We start from the raw sequence: 21,567 nt of genomic DNA on the forward strand, positions 1-21,567 counted from the left end.
ATTAGGTTATTTTCTTTTGAACCAAATACTAGAAACTCATGAACAATATGGACACAGATATAAACTAAATTATACTGTACTGTATATGAATACGTTTTAAAAAAGTTGTTCAAGTATAAATGATCAAAGTTACGATAGTTTGTCATAGATTTTCTGTTAACAAATTTACTGAAGATTCAGGCCTCTTTAGTGAATTACTGGTAGCTTTGCAACCCTAATTGTGGGCAGTAACATAGTGTAGTGGTGGTGCGACAGACAGGGGCTCTATCCAGTGAAGTCATGTTAAGGTGATGTCATATTTCTTAGAGATATCCTCGTACTGTTTTATTATCTGTCAAACGGTTACCATTAATATTACTATCCCCCCAAAGAGTTCAGCAGCTTAGCTGAATGACAAACAAACAAAAACAGGACGTAACAGAGGGTGTTACATTATCTGCAGCATAATAATGAAGGGCATTTTCATGCTTGCCCAAGCTATGTCTAGCACACTCTGAAGTCTGCGTTTTAAAAACAATACCGCCCAATTATGGTTTAATGAATGTGGGCAGAGGAGGGTTGTTTCGGGGGGGGGGGGGGGGGGGGGGGGGGGGGGGGCTCTCTCCATCTCTCTGTAAAACACTGCAGCAATCCCAGACAACAACAGGGAGGAACAGCACAGCCATTTCCTGGTTTCCCAATGTGGTGATGTGATTGAGAGAAACTCTTGCACAGCTCCGCTCGTGCTTAATTAGACGTTTTGATAACATGTGTAACATTGACTTCAATCATGGCTTTTGAAAGAACGCATAAAAATACAGTGCCTGTCAAAAGTTTGGACACACGTACTCATTCAAGGGTTTTTCTTTATTTTTAAAATGTTTCTACATTGTAGAATAATAGTGAATATATCAAAACTATGAAATAACATCTATGAAATCATGTAGTAACCAAAAAACTGCTAAACAAAAAGATTCTTCAAAGTAGCCACCCTTTGCCTTGACAGCTTTGCACACTCTTGGCATTCTCTCAACCAGCTTCATGGGGTAGTCACCTGCAATGCATTTCAATGAACAGGTGTGCCTTGTTAAAAGTTCATTTGTGGAATTTCTTTCCTTCTTAATGCGTTTGAGCCAGTCAGTTGTGGTGTGACAATGTAGGGGTGGTATACAGAAGATAGCCCTATTTGGTAAAAGACCAAGTCCATATTAATGGCAAGAACAGCTCAAATAAGCAAAGAGAAGCAACAGTTCATCATTACTATAAGACATGAAGGTCAGTCAATGTGGAACATTTCAAGAATTTTGAACGTTTCTTCAAGTGCAGTCACAAAAAACATCAAGAGCTATGATGAAACTGGCTCTCATGAGGACCGCCACAGGAAAGTAAGACCCAGAGTTACTTATGTTGCAGAGGATAAGTTCATTAGAGTTACTGCACCTCAGATTGCAGCCCAAATAAATGCTTCACATAGTTCAAGTAACAGACATCTCAACATCAACTGTTCAGAGGAGACTGCTTGAATCATGGTCGAATTGCTGCAAAGAAACCACTACTAAAGGACACAAATAATGAGAAGAGACTTGCTTGGGCCAAGAAACATGAGCAATGGACATTAGACCGGTGGAAATCTGTCCTTTGGTCTGATAAATCCAAATGTGAGATTCTTGGTTCCAACCACGGTGTCTTTGTGAGACGCAGAGTAGGTGAAGATTATCTCTGCATGTGTGGTTCCCACCGTGAAACATGGAGGAGGTGGTGTGATGGTGTGCGGTTGCTTTGCTGGTGACAATGTCAGTGATTTATTTAGAATTCAAGGCACATTTAACCAGCATGGCTACCACAGCATTCTTCAGCGATTCTCCATCACATCTGGTTTGCACTTAGTCCCACTATCATTTGTTTTAAAACAAGCTGTGTAAGGGCTACACCTCCAGGCTGTGTAAGGGCTATTTGACCAATAAGGAGAGTGATGGAGTGCTGCATCCGATGACCCGGCCTCCACAATCACCCGACCTCAACCCAATTGAGATGCTTTAGGATGAGTTGGACCGCAGAGTGAAGGAGAAGCAGCCAACGAAGGCTAGAGCCAGGGATTTAAAACCCAACCCATGTCTCCGCACTATCACTTATCCAAACTGCAGCACGATAAAGAAGCCAATTTTTTCCATCACAGAGAGATTGTTAGCACTCAAAGTCACCGGATGAATATCATTTGGAGTGGGAGACATTAAGCTTGATGAAACATCGTTAATGTTACTATAGGACATCCCTGCCAAACTCAGGCCTGACGCGCGAGACTCCGGGAGGGAGTCTCGTTGGACACGGAGAGGCGCTGGGAGAGACGAGGCTGTCGCTTCAGCTGTTTGTCTGTCCCTTGCGAGGAAGGCGAGAAGGGCGAGACTGGGTGCCCCTAACGAGCAGGTCCCTGAAGGCCCGCCGATTACCCTAATTAAGCCGTGTCTGATTCAGTTTACTAGGCCCACACTGACACGCCCACTGCACATCACATCACCCCCCCCCCCCCCCCCCAACATAGATACACACTCTCACTCCCAAACAAACTCACGCCCCAACCCCGCACCTTCACACATGTACATACACATTTCCCCACAGACACACACCCTAGTTCCATTGCAACCCCCACCCTCCAATAGATACAGAACATACACTCGCCCCCTCACCCCCGCCGCCTCCCTAAAGCTCACACAAACACGCCCAAGCCTGTTACTCCTCCCATGAAGCAACCCAACTCATTAGAGCTATTGATTTAAGGCACCAGGCCTGTCGTTTTGTCTGAAGGACATCGTCACACACATAGCCTATACAGTAACCGTGAGGACACACACATACACACACACACATACAGCGTGCTCATCTAGTCCGTCCTGTTGTCTGGCTGTCACAACCCCATGGCTGGGCCTGCTGCTCAGTCAGACAAGCCCTCTCTGGGCAGATCAAGTTTAGCCAGATTAGAGAACCCACGTCCAGCTGTCTACATCAGCAAAACACTGCCTCTGTGATCTTTTAACCCGATACGACCCTTTCTCTCCCTTTCTCTCTGTCTCCCTCTCTTTCGCTCTCTGTCATCACATCCTGTCTTTATTTGTGTTGGCTTTACCATAAGAATGTAATTTGGTGTTGGATGTTTGTCGACTGCTGTCAGAGAGGATTTTGCTGCTGAATTAGATGAAGTTAAGGGACTCCCAGAGATCAGTAGGTTTTTCTGTGCACGCTGTATAAGCCTTTTTTCCCTCTTTCAAAAAGCATTGAAGAACACATACCGTTTTTCATGTAAAGAGAGAGAGAGATTGATGATCTAAACCTATTTCCCTGTTATGGTAAATGACAACGTTTGTGCATCTGTGTGTGTGTGTGTGTGTGTGTGTGCTTATGCATGTACCTGAGCATGTTTGTGTCAGTATGTGTGTGTTGGTGTATGCCTCATGCTTGCCTATAATAAAACGTTTTCCCCAACCCACAAACTGTAAATGTACCATAAACATCTAATTATCTCTGCTTGTTTCTGTTTACATAAGACCACTTCCCCGTTGGAGCCAGAATTAAAGAAGATTTTACAGGTTACTATCCTCAGGGACTGCTGAATGGGAATGAGCCTCCTGTCAAAAGCCAAAAAGGCTGCCGTCTGCGCTGGTGAATGAAACAGATCCCCCCCTGTCAGGGAAGTGTGTGATGGCTGAGGGCTATTCTAGTAAATGGAGCGAATCCCCCTTGCTTAAACCTTTGTCACAGTACCCCTCCTCCATAGAGTTCTAATGGCACAACAAGCGCTCTGAAGGGGGATTAGAGGTGCTTATAGTACATGGGCGCTCAATAGACCTCCACTTTGCACCCCCCCCCCCCCCGTCGTTATCTGCCTGTATGTATAGCAGGTGAAGAGATGGGGGAGGAGGGAAGCTTATAGGCCCCACGCTCCCTCCTCAGAGAGGAAGAGAGTGACAGAGTGCAGAGCGACAGGTCTGTGTAGGTTGAGCCCATTGAAAAGACGACGACATGAACAAAACACAGCCCTATGTAAGGCAGCATATGCATTTCTCTGCTGGAAATGTATTTTGGTAGTTTGTTTTCTCTCTTACTGTGTTGTTATTTACCTCACATGACAAGTAGGCGTATCCAAGATGACACAACTTACTTTTCATTAGGCAGAACACGGCACACACACACAAGCCTCCCAGGCTTTCTCAGAAAGAATGTTTTGATTTTCAGCCTGAAGTGAGAGGGAGGGATTGTGGTGAGAGAAGCAGAGGAGGGAAGGAGAGAAAAAAAGGTATGGACGAGTGGTCTGCACCCTCCAGTGCTGTTGAGAGAGAGACCTCCCACTGCGGGCGCCAGATTGGCAGGATATTCCCTGCAGAGAGGAGTGCCTCTACGGAGAGACACTCCTGCCACGGTTACCATTGTTGTGACTAATGTATGGATCTATATCTCCTTGTCCTGACACACTTAAATACAGTGCATTCGGAAAGTATTCATACCCCTTCTCCACATTTTGTTACATTACAGCCTTATTCTAAAATGGATTAAAAAACAACAACTCATCAATCTACACACAATACCCCATAAAGACACTCCAGAGTTCCTCTGTGGAGATGGGGGAACCTTGCAGAAGGACAACTATCTCTGCAGCACTCCACCAATCAGGCCTTTATGGTGGTGGCCAGACGGAAACCACTCCTCAGTAAAAGGCACATGACAGCCAGCTTGGAGTTTGCCAAAAGGCACCTAAAGGACTCTCAGACCAAACATGACATCATGGTCTCCAGGTCACCCTGAGCCTCCACACACATACAGTACTTCAGATAGAGAACGGCATCATGGCCTCCAGGTCACCCTGAGCCCGCACACACATACAGTACTTCAGATAGAGAACGGCATCATGGCCTCCAGGTCACCCTGAGCCCGCACGCACATACAGTACTTGCACACACACAAACACAAAGAAAATGTATCATACAGTCACATGGCCTCCACGTCATTGACTTCCTCAAGTCATTACCATCTCCTGCTAAGAGTTATTAAATTGTCCCCCGCCATCCCAACTGAGCCTCCTTGACATAACCTTAACCAAGCCTGTTACATAAATAATAGAGAAATGAACCGGCAATGCAATCCAAAGTGGAGTAACTCCTTTTAATATCTAAAGGACATGGACGGGCACCGACGTGTATGTCCTAACACCTCTCGTAGTTCCTAAAGGGAAATCTAAAGATAGAATGTTCCCATTGGGAAAGTTTTTCCTTTATTAATCAGAAGAATACATCTCAGCTTGGGAAGGAGGAAGAAGATGATGGTGAGGATGAGGGGGAAGAGGAGTAAAACAAAGCAGGAGACAGAGTACAGGATACAGTAGTACAGTAGCTATAGCGTGTGGAAGACGTATCAGATCGAGAGAGGTATCCATGTCTCTTATTATTCTACAAACAAACATAAAGTCATCACCGGGAGAGGAAACACTCCAACACCTGATGCTCCGGCTCGTCCCTTACCTCCCAGCTTAGGTTACCCAGCAGGCCATTCTGCTGTCCGCGAGACAATAGCCGCGCAAAAAGACGACACCTCTTCCCCCTCTGGGTGTTCCGAGGCGCCAAAAAAGAAGAAGCAACACTATTGTTTGCGGAGATTAAAACATGTCGCAGTCTCTACCTCCCTGTTCTTTCCCCGATGGTAACTGGATCTGGCGAGAGATGAAAAACAGTCAGTGAACTCGCTCTCTCTTTTTTATGAATGTGATTTATTTTTTTTGTCCCGTTTACTTTTGTTTTGGGGTGTTATTGTGTCTGTGTGTCTCGCGACGGTACGCTTAGCGGCTTAGTGCCTTAGTAGCTTGGCTCAGGCTGAATGGGGTAGCATGTCCTTTCCCTGCATGTCTATGTAATACAGGTATAAGGTTGGTGTTATGACCACCTCTGTGTCCCATCTCGATTGTTACTGTGTGAAAAGAAATAGCTTCAAGTTATAAAAGAATCACGGGTGTCCCTTCCTTGTGAACCTACACTGGGAAACCTTATGTGGACAATATCATGCTGTGGGGATGTTTTTCAGCTGCAGGGACTGGGAGACTAGTCAGGTTTGAGGGAAAGATGGACGCAGCAAAGTACAGAGAGATCCTTGATGAAAACCTGCTCCAGAGAGCTCAGGACCTCAGACTGGTGTGAAGGTTCACCTTCCAACAGGACAATGATCCTAAGCACACAGCCAAAACAACACAGGATTGGCTTCGGGACAAGTCTCAGAATGTCCTTGAGTGGCCCAGCCAGAGCCCGGACTTGAACCCGATCTAATATCTCGATAGAGACCTGAAAATATTTGTGCTGCAACACTCCCCATCCAACCTGACAGAGCTTGAGAGGATCTGCAGAGAAGAATTCGAAAAACTCCCCAAATACAGGTGTGCCAAGCTTGTAGCGTCATACCAAGAAAACTCGAGGCTGTAATCGCTGCTAAAGGTGCTTCAACAAAGTACTGAGTAAAGGGTCTAAATACTTATGTAAATGTGATATTTCAGTTCTAAATATGTTTTTGCTTTGTCATTCTGGGATATTGTGTGTATATTGATGAGGGAAAAAACTATTTAAGCAATTTTAGAATAAGGCTGTAACGTAACAAAATGTGGAAAAACTGAAGGTGTCTGAATACTTTCTGAATGCACTGTATAAACTAAAAGCATAACAACTGGTTATAAAGTGGCAGAATTGTCCTTAAATCAGCCCATCTCTATTTCACATCAGTTTCTTCTGGGTCCACTGGTCCTGACTGCTGTCTCCTACAGAATCTAGATGTACAGATTCAGGCCTAGATTCAATCAGATCAAGCGTTAACCTTCGATAGCCGACTCCCACATAGCTGATGTTTTGGCGATGTTGGATGTATTACTGAGTTGGAGCTGTCAAATTGGTGAGCAAGTATTCTTGACCATTGTCTCAGAGCCACACCCGTAACACTTGCGTTAGAAGTCCATAAAAAGAAAGTGTAGGCTATATAGAAATAATGATGCTCAAATTCAAAATGATGGAATAAATGAATGAGGATTTCTGTCAGCCTAATCGAGGTGTAGATTAAGTCTCACATTCCAGTCTTTGAACTTGTAAACAAGGCTGCATGGGATTTCTCTTAGGGCGCAATTCAGTCTGTAACGCTGAAGAGTTCCAGATTCCGTTATAGAACGTTTAAAGGTCATTTCTGATTGAGCCGACATATTACCGGAAATGCAGTCTACGCCAAAGCGGGAACATTGCCTTTAAATTTCAATCACACATGAACTTCCGCGATGCGGATTGAATAGGAGCCTTAATGCATTTCCGTGTCGCCAATGGCATTGTACTCTTTAGGTATAATTCCAGGAGCCGCTTGTGGATTTGACAGCTCTAACCCAGTTCCCACCCGACACTGCAGCTAAAGAGGATCTGATTGAATAGAGCCCCTAAAAATCCAGAGACAGGACTGTCACAGGTGTGACTTATTTTCATGTTTAACCTAACTAACAGTCCTATTGGTTCATTTTTGTCTTCTAGGCAGCCGCCCACAGGAAGTGAATGCAGTCCGGAGGCATGGTGGAACCCAGGTTGTGGTGGCGGTCCTCTGCTCGGACGTTGCGTGCATCAACTAATGGTTGCGTGCCATGTCATCGACAGTGCCGCCGGATTGATAACATATGATGTGCATAAATACCTATCCAGGCGTTGTAAGATCTGGCATGTGTCAGCAACGCCTGGGCACAGGAAGGCATCCTTTTTCTGAGCATGCAGCGGCTTCGTTTGGTGAGAGCAAATGGCGTTTGTGCTAAATGGAGATCTTGAAAAAATGGAAGCCTGCCTCCTGGGCTGCACCACTTCCTGCGCCACGTTTTTTTTGTATGTTTGTCATTTTAACTATGATGGTTTTTAAAGTTACAAATGTACCCACCATAAATTCATGCCCTATTAAAATATGTTGTTTGTTGAAAATGTTGTCTTCGTCTACTTCACTAAGCCTTCTCAATCCAGATCACTTTTCCACCTCGTGACAGGTCCGCCACAAACTTGAGGTACAGCATACAGAGAATGTGAGCACACCAGGGCAGATGATGGCCAATTAGGCTTGAACGCTGCAACCACTGGTTATATTTGTTTCCCATTCATCATGAACAAGATCACGGCTACTGTACACATCATTACAATGAGTGGGGGCTTGAGGTGCCTGGATAAACCTATTATATCCCTCAAATTCAAATCTGGACCTCGGCAGACCTGGGACACCAGGTGGGTGCAATTAATTATCAGGTAAAATAGAAAACCAGTACTCCGGACCTCATATTGTAAAATGGGATGCAGGTAGCATAGCGGTTAGAGAGTTGGGCCAATAACAGAAAGGTCTCTAGTTCAAATCCCTAGGTGAAAAATCTGTTGATGTGCCCTTGAGGAAAGCACTTAACCCTAATTGCTCCAGGGTTGCTGTTGATAATGGCTGGCAGCGACCCCACTCTCAGAGGGAGTTGGGATATGCAATAAACAACATTTTCTTACCTTTATTTAACTATTTAAGTCAGTTCAGAACAAATTCTTATTTTCAAGGACAGCCTAGGAACAGTGGGTTAACTGCCATGTTCAGGGACAGAACGACAGATTTTTACCTTGTCAGCTCAGGGATTCGATCTGGCAACCTTTCGGTTACTAGTCCAACGCTCTAACCACTGGGCTACCTGCCACCCCACAATTCAAATTCACACGTGTATAAAACACACTTGTGAAATAGTCCAAATATAAGCACCCACCAAATCATTATCAGACTTAAATACCCCTGCTTTATATAAGACATTTTATGGACCCTGCTGTTGACTTTCGAAAGCGAGAAAAGTTTCACATTTACCTTTTAAGGTGTATTCATTTGAAAAACAATAGTTATACTGAAATGAAGAGGGACCTGAAAAAAAACAATGTCTTCATAGTGAGTAACAACAACTTGTTACCACACTATTACCAAGTTGGTATCGTGCTGTAACGTAAAGCGCTACCATTTTAAGAATGCAGAATGCCACCGTGGCTGTTACCTTATCTTGACGAACAATCACTGCACTCCTATGGCTAATCAGTGGAACCCATGCACTCAGGAAACCTTGACTGTGTATAGAGCTGAGACAGCAGATACTGTGACTGTGAGAACCAGAATCACAATAGCTGATCGGGATGTAATAGGGTTGGAGCCTGCCTTGCAGAACAGAGGCAGGAGCCACAGCAGGGCTCAGATTCTCATTAGCTAAGGCCTGAGGAGTAACCCTAGCCGTGGGGATGGATAAATACTGTAGCAGCAGTGGTGTCTTCCCTTCCCTCTGAGTTGGCTCTCTTACCATGTGGATGACAGTGCATACAGTGTGCAGCACAGATCACATGACTGTAGCGCCGATCTCAACATGATGTACATTCCGTTACTAGCCTCTCCAGCAAGGGTGATATCGCTTCTGGTGAGAGACAAGTGGCCCATGGAGGTCATCGAAGACAGACATTTCAGAATTGGGAGCATCACAGGATGGTCCAGTCCTACTGTTCACTGCTCACCCTAATTTTGGTAGTGCAGGCCTAGCTGGCGCTTTCTTCTTATTATATCTGACCATGTTCCATTTCAACTCTGCTACTTTACTGGAGGAATTTAAAGAGATTGATGCACAAAGTAAACAGCAGTATCGGTCCGACTTCCGCAACAACTAAGGGATGGATTCAATCGGTATCGCAGAAGTATTGCGGAAGATCCGGGTTATACCTCGATTGAAAAATAAAGGCAATGTCCCTGCGTTCCATGGAGACTGGATTCACTGCATATGTCGGCTCAATGGGAAATGACCTTTACATTTGAATGCATTTCAGAGACATGGACTGAATCTAGCCCTAAGAGCACAAAACTAAACTTATTGGCTTTTGTTGACTTGCAGTTATCACGTTGCAGCAGAGGTGAACCTGTGCACACGCGCAAATACTCTGTGTGAGTCAGTGGAGGCTGGTGGGAGGAGCTATAGCAGGACGGGCTCATTGTAGTGGCTGCAATGCAATAAATGGAACGGAGTGAAACGTGGTTTGATATCGTTCCATGATTTCCATTCCAGCCACTACTATGAGCCCGTCCTTCTATAGCTCCTCCCACCAGCCTTCACTAGTGTGAGTGCATCGTCGTGCATCGCGCTCACCTGCAATATCTTCGGTTCCTCCTGATGATTGTAGCAACATCATCACGCTGAGTTTCAGTTTAATCTTCAATTCACAACTTGGAATTTACCCATATTGGTTTCAATGAGTTGAAGTCAGATTGTACAGACCCCGGAATCTGTCCAGTGTGTAGTAAGAACAGCTGAACATATGCATTCAAGTAGAATCCTAAATTCCATAGTCATGCCACTTGAACAGTAGTAATTTTCATAAATAATCTGTACTCCCTGACAACATAATCAGTAGCTGTTTTTAGAGGCTGACTCTAATCTGCATGAATATCCCATTGAGAGACAAAATATAGCAGTGTGTCGGCGATAGCACCATACCTTCCACGAATGCACTTACGAAACAATACAAAAGGGAGACATGCTTGGTCTATGGCGATGTGTTCAGTACTGGGAGCTAGTACGCATAGTGAAGTACTACTGTAAAAAGTGATGGAAGCTGGTCTGTAGGGACAAATCCAATAAAGAGGGGCCTATAGAGTCCTTTCTGATGGGTGGAGATGTGACAAGCTGCCAGCTCATATGCTGTTGTGGTTGAGTCACTTCACTGTGGGTCGCGGGTCCCTCTCGCCCCCATCCCTGGCCTCACCCCACTTCGCTCACAGCCTCGTTTGAGCCATTAGGGCCATGGCAGAAGACGCCCCATGTTTTAACCCACCGCTCCACTCGCCCAAACCCCCACCCGCCTCTTCCCTCTGCTACTCCATCCCTTCACCCTCTCTGCATCTTATAGACAACCTGCCATGACACGTTGGCTGAGGGTTAACTGCACCACGCCACGGTGTTTAAGGGTGTGTTGTGAAAAGCCCTCGCTGACAATGTCATGATTACATGTCTGTCCATCAGCCAGCGCGGTAGGAGCTCCACGGCTCTACGAAGACACACCAGGAATTTGAAGGGGTTAGCTGCATTTGCATGAGTGATTGAACTGAAGTGATTCACCAGGAAACTCAGCCTCACATTGATAAAGCTCAAGGGAGTCGAATGAATAAGCATCTGTGAGTCGTGTCTTTGTGTTGTGCAACTTTGATGTATCCGTTTCAGTTTCAATACTTCCCAGAGAATCTAATATTTGATCGTGTTATGCCATGCCCTTTTAGCTGGCAAGGAAACAACATTTCTTGGCTGGTAGGACTGTTTTGTCTGGACTTTCTGCCTGCTTACCTACAATGCAGAGGCAGACAAGTGTTGGGTTTCCCCCATATCTGGCAAATAACACCTGTAGTAAATACAAGGATTACAACTGGTTTGAAACAGCCAAATTAGGCATTGTAATGCTCCAACAGTGTTGTAATCCTGCAGGAAACCTGAACACGGCACATGTAGTGATACCATCGCTCCAAGTTGAGTTTGAATTTAAAAGGGTCTTTTGTTTAGACGGTCATTCGCTTAGTTCTTGTTCTCAACACCTGTGTTTTCATTCTTCGACAGTGAGAGCCCAACATAATCAATGTGGGTTGAGAATGTCTATACCACCTGTGTTTTCTGAGAAATATCAATGCTGTAGCTGGAATGTGATGAGTGTGTTTCATGAAACAAGGGGAGCGGTATAGGAGGAGAGAGATGCAGGTTGACTTGGCTGAGGATTCACCCTTAGGGCAGATGTGCTAATGGGAGACGATGGGGTCTCTCTCTCTTTCTCGAACACACACACACACACACACCAGAGCTATGGTTATCAGGAGGGCCCAGATGTAACGAGATCGTGATCCAAAGTGATATAGGGTGGATATATGGGAGGCGTGTGTGAGGAACTCCTAATTGTGTCCCAAGATTTGGCATGGTGAAATGGTTAGCCTAAATCCCATTCAGTCACTGGATATAAATGGGTATGATATACCGGTGTTGCATTGATATTAAAGCTAGACTCCGCGAGTGCGGCGTCGCCTCGCTAAGTAACAGTGTCAATTTCCGCAACAACTAAGAATGTTGAAGCAGAGCTAAGCGCCGCAGCTGTTTTGGCCCCACAGCTACGTTGTAGCAGCGTGAAGCACACCCATGCACATCGCGCTCATCTAAACAGCATAGTCTACCTTTAATGTTATGCTTCCATCTTTACAGTTTACAGGTATTGACTGTGATTTCTTTTTAGACTGATGCCAAAGTACTGGTATTAAAAATGGGTAGGTTCAGGTAGATATTATTTTTTTTTTTTACAGGATATGACATTACTACAGTGATAAGCAGACATACACGGCGGCACGTAGACATTTGGGTAGCAGCTTTATTTTTGTGCAAGTCTCTCAGCACGTGTCAGAGACAGGGGGGGGGTGTGCTTTGCAACAAATGCTTTACATTAGAGTGGGCTTGGCTGCATTGGTCACAGTGACCATCGCTATTCATGCCAATTCATAACATGGCTGCTCTGGTTCTATGTCCCCATGGCTGTCCCTATCTGAAACCGCCTAGGTCCTGTGTCACCTCCCTGACCTGTCATCCCCGTGACTATCTGTTATATTATCATTCAGCCATCACAATGAGAGAGATGGTCATCAGAAGACAGACGGTATTCGATCGGTGTGAGGCATTGGCTGAGTATTTGCGTTGCTTTCCCAGTAGATGCCTCTCGCCTGTCCAATGAGCCGTTCGTAAACAAAAAGCAGGCACCACAATGTAAGTTGCTTCAGCAGGTGTATGTTTCAAGCCCACTAAAAAGTGATTCGATAAGGTGTGTGTAATTTTTAATGACTTTACACATAACAGAAGCAAGTAATATCAGCAGGTAGCTGAAAAACAAGCAGCAGTAGTCTATGTAACATAAAAAAATAAGTGTTTTTCCCCCTCCAGAATCCATAAAAACAATACCTGAATCCATAAAAATAAAAAAAATCCATCCAATCCTTGATAACTTGCCACCATGCATTATGTAAGGCTTTAGTTCCCTAATTGCGCTAACAAACCTAGACTAGATGACGCTGTGTAATGGTTTAATCTAGCTATCTCTAATCAAAATCGTACTCGAGCTAGCAAATGTTGTACTATACAGCTCACTAGGCTTCTGCATGTGTTAAACAGAGGTAGTAGGGATTGGTAAACGTCGCCACAGAACTAGTGCAATGGCAAACTGATAAGACATATAGAACCTTCATCGCTGGTTCATCCCTGGATAAGTATTACTGCTGGCTTAAGTTTTATTGGTGGCTTGGCATATATGAAAATGCCTCAGATGGTATGTCCTCCAATAACCCCTGAACAGCTTTCCCCTATATTGCTATCCCTATCCCTTATGCTACTGATCCAATCCTTCAACTCCATACAACTACTCATCGGTGTCCTGGAAAAATCTCCAACCCCACACCCACCTTGTTAAACGACTCAACTGATCATCGACACCTCGAATAGCTTGATCAGACATGTTAGCACTGGGCAATTAAAAACTGCATGCACACAGTATTACTCTCAAAGACCAGGGGGTTGGGGACCACTGAGTGAGAGGGATTGTGTTGGCATGGATCATTGCTGGTTTGGATGGGGGGGTGCTAAAGCAGTTACATAAGGGGTGGTTGAGCTGTTGGGGAAGAGCTTGGGCTGTTCTTTCAGCTGTTCCCTGAGGGCCCCGGTATCCGTGGCCCTCCAGACGTGGAGGGCTGTACCGGCCGAGAGAACCAGGAAGAGGAGGAAGGCGGTGGGGTAACCCACCCAGTCCACCAGACCCCCCGCCAGGGCACTGAACATCAGCTTCCCCAGTACCTCCAGGGTGGACAAGAAACTGTAGTGGGTGGCCTGTCGGGAGAAGATGAGAGGGGAGAGAGGAGAGGGTTAAGTAGGGGCGAGGGCAGAGAGAGAAAAAAAAAACGTGACGTCTCGGGTATGTGGTCATCTGCTTGTCTTTTAACTGGTGTTCGCAAGAAAAATCAGTGGGGAGACTAACTCCCACAAAAAAGGAGGAGGGACAGGAGACAGAGAAAATGAAGGAAATACTACAGAAGAAGAAAGGAACCAAAAGAAGAATTGAAGAGGGAGCCAGAATGATAAAGCTTGAGATTTGTGTCTCCAATGTGTGGATGGAGGCCAGCTCGTGAGGGGTATCTGGGTCCAGGCCTGCAGGCTCTTAGAGGGAGAGAGGAGAAAGAGAGAGAAATAGTGAGAGAAAGAGCAAGAGAGAGACAAGACCAACACAGATTACCTAACATCCCAGACTCTACCTCTCAGGCCCACAGCAACACAACATAACTAACACAGATTCATGGGTCTCCACCCTCTACTGACACATACAGTGCCTTGCGAAAGTATTCGGCCCCCTTGAACTTTGCGACCTTTTGCCACATTTCAGGCTTCAAACATAAAGATATAAAACTGTATTTTTTTGTGAAGAATCAACAGCAAGTGGGACACAATCATGAAGTGGAACGACATTTATTGGACATTTCAAACTTTTTTTAAAAATCAAAAACTGAAAAATTGGGCGTGCAAAATTATTCAGCCCCCTTAAGTTAATACTTTGTAGCGCCACCTTTTGCTGCGATTACAGCTGTAAGTCGCTTGGGGTATGTCTCTATCAGTTTTGCACATCGAGAGACTGACATTTTTTCCCATTCCTCCTTGCAAAACAGCTCGAGCTCAGTGAGGTTGGATGGAGAGCATTTGTGAACAGCAGTTTTCAGTTCTTTCCACAGATTCTCGATTGGATTCAGGTCTGGACTTTGACTTGGCAATTCTAACACCTGGATATGTTTATTTTTGAACCATTCCATTGTAGATTTTGCTTTATGTTTTGGATCATTGTCTTGTTGGAAGACAAATCTCCGTCCCAGTCTCAGGTCTTTTGCAGACTCCATCAGGGTTTCTTCCAGAATGGTCCTGTATTTGGCTCCATCCATCTTCCCATCAATTTTAACCATCTTCCCTGTCCCTGCTGAAGAAAAGCAGGCCCAAACCATGATGCTGCCACCACCATGTTTGACAGTGGGGATGGTGTGTTCAGCTGTGTTGCTTTTACGACAAACATAACGTTTTGCATTGTTGCCAAAAAGTCTTGTTGTTGCCATCTGACCAGAGCACCTTCTTCCACATGTTTGGTGCGTCTCCCAGGTGGCTTGTGGCAAACTTTAAACAACACTTTTTATGGATATCTTTAAGAAATGGCTTTCTTCTTGCCACTCTTCCATAAAAGGCCAGATTTGTGCAATATACAACTGATTGTTGTCCTATGGACAGAGTCTCCCACCTCAGCTGTAGATCTCTGCAGTTCATCCAGAGTGATCATGGGCCTCTTGGCTGCATCTCTGATCAGTCTTCTCCTTGTATGAGCTGAAAGTTTAGAGGGACGGCCAGGTCTTGGTAGATTTGCAGTGGTCTGATACGCCTTCCATTTCAATATTATCGCTTGCACAGTGCTCCTTGGGATGTTTAAAGCTTGGGAAATCTTTTTGTATCCAAATCCGGCTTTAAACTTCTTCACAACAGTATCTCAGACCTGCCTGGTGTGTTCCTTGTTCTTTATGATGCTCTCTGCGCTTTTAACGGACCTCTGAGACTATCACAGTGCAGGTGCATTTATACGGAGACTTGATTACACACAGGTGGATTGTATTTATCATCATTAGTCGTTTAGGTCAACGTTGGATCATTCAGAGATCCTCACTGAACTTCTGGAGAGAGTTTGCTGCACTGAAAGTAAAGGGGCTGAATAATTTTGCACGCCCAATTTTTCAGTTTTTGATTTGTTAAAAAAGTTTGAAATATCCAATAAATGTCGTTCCACTTCATGATTGTGTCCCACTTGTTGTTGATTCTTCACTAAAAAAATACAGTTTTATATGTTTATGTTTGAAGCCTGAAATGTGGCAAAAGATCGCAAAGTTCAAGGGGGCCGATTACTTTCGCAAGGCACTGTACACACGGTGCAACCCTATTCCATACACTCGTGTTTACGCCAACAGACATACAGACTTCAAGTGTGCCAATGTTGGTATTTCAAACCATTATTAGTATTTACAAAAAGTGTAAAAAAAAAGAATGAATTTTAACCACTTTAAAAGTGGACATACGTGCCTCCCGGGTGGCGCAGTGGTTAAGGGCGCTGTACTGCAGCGCCAGCTGTGCCATCAGAGTCCCTGGGTTCGCGCCCAGGCTCTGTCGTAACCGGCCGCGACCGGGAGGTCTGTGGGGCGACGCACAATTGGCCTAGCGTCGTCCGGGTTAGGGAGGGCTTGGTCGGTAGGGATGTCCTTGTCTCATCGCGCACCAGCGACTCCTGTGGCGTGCGGGGCGCAGTGCGCGCTAACCAAGGTTGCCAGGTGCACGGTGTAGCCTCCGACACATTGGTGCGGCTGGCTTCCGGGTTGGATGCGCGCTGTGTTAAGAAGCAGTGCGGCTGGTTGGGTTGTGTATCGGAGGACGCATGACTTTCAACCTTCGTCTCTCCCGAGCCCGTACGGGAGTTGTAGCGAGGAGACAAGATAGTAGCTGCTACAACAATTGGATACCACGAAATTGGGGAGAAAAAAAATATATAATAATAATAATAATTTAAAATAAAATAAAAGTGCATTAAATACATTAAATTACACAATTCAAAAAGCCCATTTCATTGAGAATGTCACAAACTGGACTATCTTTAGCAACTTACTTGGAGGAGATGGTGATTGGGTCTAAATAGCTGTATGGTGTTTGGTAGTCTAGAGGTTAAGAGCATTGGGCCAGTAACCAAAAGGTTGATGGTTCGAATCCCTAGCCGACTAGGTAAAAAATCTGTTGATCTGCCCTTGAGCAAGGCACTTAAACCCTAATTACTCCAGTAAGTCGCTCTGGATAAGAGTGTGTACTACAATATAAATTCAGTAAATTCAGTGTAATTTCTCCCAAAAGTCAGACTCTTTTCGCATACAAAGACAATTTTCTCAGATACATCTGCATTCACCACATTTAGTGTGGTTATCCTTAGATATATTCTCCGTAATTGTTGATATTTTGTCAATTTTTTATTCTAGATAACATTTTCTTTGAAAAAAAGCACTTCAGCATTAAACAGATAGAAAGATGAAAAAAGTATTTATGGACAGGTCAGGTCCTGGAGTGTCTTAACAGAATGAAACAAAAATATTTAGGCATACTTCATCCAGTGTCCAGAATTTTTTTTGGGCGCGATATGCAAATATGTGCATATTTAATGAGACATTGCCTCATTTGCATATCTTAATAAAATATTTCAGAAAAAAATGGAAATACAAAAAAAGTATTGGTGTTTGTACATTCTGGTAAAAGTTGATTGTGATATCATTAAGGGGAAACAAGTACCCTATGAGTGTGGTGCCTGGCCTTAAACCACCTCCACAAACGAAACTATGCAAACTACTAACCACTTAACAAAATGGATTTATTTCAGCACAAAACACTAAAGCATCTGCTGTGGCATGCAGTGCTGGCTATGCCTAAATCCACATGATCAAAGTGAAAGGAACCTAACTCAATAAGAGGAGTAGGTTGCCGTGGAAAACATTGTTGAGCGATTACGGTGAGCAGATGACTTAGATTATTCAAACTTTGTGCGGTGAAAAGGCCTTCGTTCGTTGTGCCTTTGACGCTGTGTAATATAGCTCCTGTGTGGCTATGAGAAACTTAGCCAGTTACCCGACTCGGACAAATGCCACTGGTGGCAAAATGGGTGAGCTGTAAAGGAGACATTTCCCAGGCATCTTTGCTGGGTCTCAGTAGAGTCCAGTGCTGGGTTGAACCGGGTTCACACAGTCGGAGCGCCTGTAGACCCGAGTTAAGTGAAGTGCTTTTATTCGAGCGAACTTGTTTAAGGGATTCCGTTTCTCTCTCCTGGGCCCTCGACAAGCACTCATGGTATCAGCTTTCCGTCACTGGATATGACCTTAAAATAACAGGCAGCTATATGTGTCATGAGAACATTTCAAATTAACCCCGGAGGTTATCGCCTGTCTTTATCATCAAGGATTTGTGATGAGCTTTGTTTCATTAGCTTTTTCTTCCTTAATTGCTCAGACACAGCCCTGTATCCTCCTTGGTGTAGCTTTCCTAGTCGCCGACTCCTTGGTAGAACCGAGGCAACTCATCACCTTCAGAATTGATTGAGTGATGTTTGAGAGGCTGCAAACGGATCACCTCCAGGCAGCGATGGCCCAGTTTGAGTGGGACAAAAAAAAAGTTATGTCAAAGAAGAAGGGGAGAGAGAGAGATGAAAAAGGAGAGAATGAGAAAAAGACAGAAAAAGGGAGAGAGGGAGTAAAAAAGAAAAGGGCTTGTCAGTCCCAGATGACAGGTGGGTGTTGTTGCTTTGAGGAGGGCTACCTGTCCTGCCTGTTGACACCACAGGATATGACCTAACTCCATAGAAGGAGCACTTTAAAAAGAGAACAGTGGGGAAAGCAGAGAGGGAAGAGAACAGAGCAGGTTAGCCTGGTCTCTTTGTTGCGTTTGTTCACAGCCAGGAGTTTCTGTTTCGATGGCTTACATAACAGAGCACCCCTGTGGCCGCGACGGGGTTCGGACAAACCCTCGTCTTCTTAGGTAGAAGCCTCTCCTCCAAGCTGAGGTAAATGGCTGAGAGCTCCACTCTGTAAATGTGTGCATGACCTTCAAAATGTGGGGCACCAACAAAAATGTAAACAATGGAGCAAATGCATCCCTATGACATTTTAACATTCCATGAGAATATCTTTATGTATTAAAACATGATGTCAAGCTGAATATAATTTGTTTCTCACACCTAGGACCTGACTTGGCCATGGGAAATGATGTTCTAGGTGTTACTTTTCTTTACATCTGAACGGTGTAGCTGGGAACAAACGCGTTACATTCATTTCTGGAACTAGGTATCTTTTATGTGTTTTCTTTAAAGATTCCACCTACGCCTCTGTGAAAATGTTGCCTTTCATCTAAACCAGCTTTGGCAAGGACTAAAGCATGAATATTCTATTGTTGTCCAACACCAAACTTGTCCTTGTCGTTATGAAAAAGTATAAACACTAAAAACGACAGACTAAGTCTGCATGACATCGCAGCAGCCTGGTCCAAATAGCATAGCTACCTGCTCCATCTTTTCACCCCCCCCCCCCCCCAAAAAAAAACTTGACTTTAAAAATGTCAATCTACCAAGCAAGGTAACTAAAAAAATAGGCAGAGCAAACCTGTTTTGGTTATTTCTGGTACACTATATGACCAAAAGAATGTAGACACTTGCTTGTCGAACATCTCATTCCAAAATCATTGCCATTAATATGGAGTTGGTCCCCCCTTTGTTGCTATAACAGCCTCCACTCGTCTGGGAAGGCTTTCCACTAGATGTTGGAAAACTGCTGCGGGGACTTGCTTCTATATAGCCACAAGAACATTATGCTTGGTTCGCAGTCGGCGTTCCAATTCATCCGAAAGGTATTTGATGGGGTGGAGGTCAGGGCTCTGTGCAGGCCAGTCAAGTTCTTCCACACCGATCTCGACCAACCATTTCTGTATGAACCTTGCACATGGGAGTATTGTCATGCTGAAACAAGAAAGGTCCTTCCCCAAACGGTTGCCACAAAGTTGGAAGCACAGAATCTTCGAGAATGTCATTGTATGCTGTAGCGTTAAGATTTTCCTTCACTGGAACTAAGGGGCCTAGCCAGAACCATGAAAAGCAGTCTCAGAGCATTATTCCTCCTCCACCAAACTTTACAGTTGGCACTACGCATTGGGGCAGATCTTGTTCTGTGGCATCCACCAGAACCCAGATTAGTCCGTCAGACTGCCAGATGGTGAAGTGTGATTCATAATTCAAGAGAACACATTTCTACTGCTACAGAGTCCAATGGCGGCAAGCTTTACACCACTCCAGCGTCGCTCTGCATTGTGCATGGTGATCTTAGGCTTGTGTGCATGGTGATCTTAGGCTTGTGTGCGGCTGCTCGGCCATGGAAACCCATTTCATGAAGCTCCCGCCTTACAGTTCTTGTGCTGACGTTGCTTCTCGAGACAGTTTGGAACTCTGTAGTGAGTGTTGCAACCGAGGACAGACGATTGTTACACGTGCTTCAGTACTCGGTGGCATCCTATTACGGTGCCACATTGAAAGTCACTGAGCTCTTCAGTAAGGCCATTCTAATGCCAATGTTTGTCTATGGAGATTTGCATGGCTGTGTGTTCAATTTTATATACCTGTCAGCAACGGGTGTGGCTGAAATAGCTGAATCCACTAATTTGAAGGGATGTCCACATGGGGCGGCAGGGTAGCCTAGTGGTTAGAGCGTTGGACTAGTAACCGGAAGGTTGCAAGTTCAAACCCCTGAGCTGACAAGGTCGTTCTGCCCCTGGCAGTTAACCCACTGTTCCTAGGCCGTCATTGAAAATAAGAATTTGTTTTTAACTGACTTGCCTAGTTAAATAAAGGTTAAAAAATATATTTAAAAAATACCTTTGTATGTATAGTGTATATCATAAAAAAAAAAAATGTTGGACTCATTCAGCAGTTTTGACCTTTAACTACAATACCATTGGAAATTGCTGTTGAAAGTTCAATTTATATTCCTAAAACTTCAGTTGAAAATGATGACGTTGCTGCTTCCTGTTGATAAGACATATTGATAATGTAAAAACAGTTTTAAGGTGTCCAAATTAATAAGCGATAAACGATGATTCCGTGAAGCTGCCATCAAGGAAAGGGAAACAAATCTATTTTTCTTAGTTAACTTCAACAAATCAGGACCCGCCATAGGATATCACCAGTGTCAACGGTTGGCTCCTATTTAAGTGAGAGTTTAACTGTCAAGTCCGCTTATTGGTGTGTGGTCAGCAACTTTTATAGCGAGATCGTCCCAAATTAAACGTACCATTTGTGAAAGTCCTGCGACCCCCAGCTAATATGACAGAAATCAGCATTACAAAACCAAAGATATTGGTTTTGTTTTAAGCTACTGAACTTGTGTCATCGTGCTGACTATAAACTTTTATACTAGCATTACCCATCTGAGGTAAAAAGGATGTGGTTAAGACGTCAGCTTGTGTAATGTAGTAACACATACTGTCCACATGGAAAGCAGCGTCATTTACATTAATTAGACATGGCAAAATATTTCAATGTCTTAATTTAAGATCGTAAATGAAGCAAATTCACATTTGTTCACTGATCAAATATTTCTCACTAGTTTAACCATTGAGAGAAAAAAAAATTCTCACAACTAAACCAGGCGCTCTAGACTAGAGCATCCATAGGATCTGTGCAGCAGCCAGAACCTTTGACGTCCCTACTACATTTTAAGCAACTTTCAATCTAGACAATGTTTTGGTTCGGATTCAATTGAGATTTTGTGCCACTGGTCTACACACAATACCGGACAATGTCAAAGTGTTTAGGCATTTCTTACAAATATATATTTAAAAAAAAAAAAAGCTGAAATGTCTTGAGTCAAGAAGTATTCAAACCCTTTGTTATGGCAATCCTAAAT

General features: G+C 44.3%; 1 protein-coding gene and 1 long non-coding RNA gene across 7 annotated transcripts in view; one reads left to right on the plus strand and one right to left on the minus strand.

Moving 5' to 3' along the window:
* Positions 1–21,567, plus strand: part of LOC149979609 (uncharacterized) — a 300,792-nt gene that overhangs the window by 899 nt on the left and 278,326 nt on the right. The window lies entirely within an intron of this gene.
* The window catches only part of slc33a2 (solute carrier family 33 member 2), a 45,172-nt gene continuing 35,995 nt past the window's right edge, over positions 12,391–21,567 (minus strand). For all 5 annotated transcript variants that reach the window (XM_090190365.1, XM_021621079.3, XM_021621082.3 and 2 more), the window contains exon 6: positions 12,391–13,903. In XM_090190365.1, coding sequence (XP_090046491.1) covers positions 13,634–13,903 — 270 coding nt within the window. In that variant the 3' untranslated portion in view covers positions 12,391–13,633. The remainder of the gene's footprint in view (positions 13,904–21,567) is intronic.

This window comes from Oncorhynchus mykiss, chromosome 11, assembly GCF_057628025.1.
Source record: "Oncorhynchus mykiss isolate SJ-2025 chromosome 11, ASM5762802v1, whole genome shotgun sequence".
In the NCBI taxonomy this organism is placed as follows: Eukaryota; Metazoa; Chordata; class Actinopteri; order Salmoniformes; family Salmonidae; genus Oncorhynchus; species Oncorhynchus mykiss.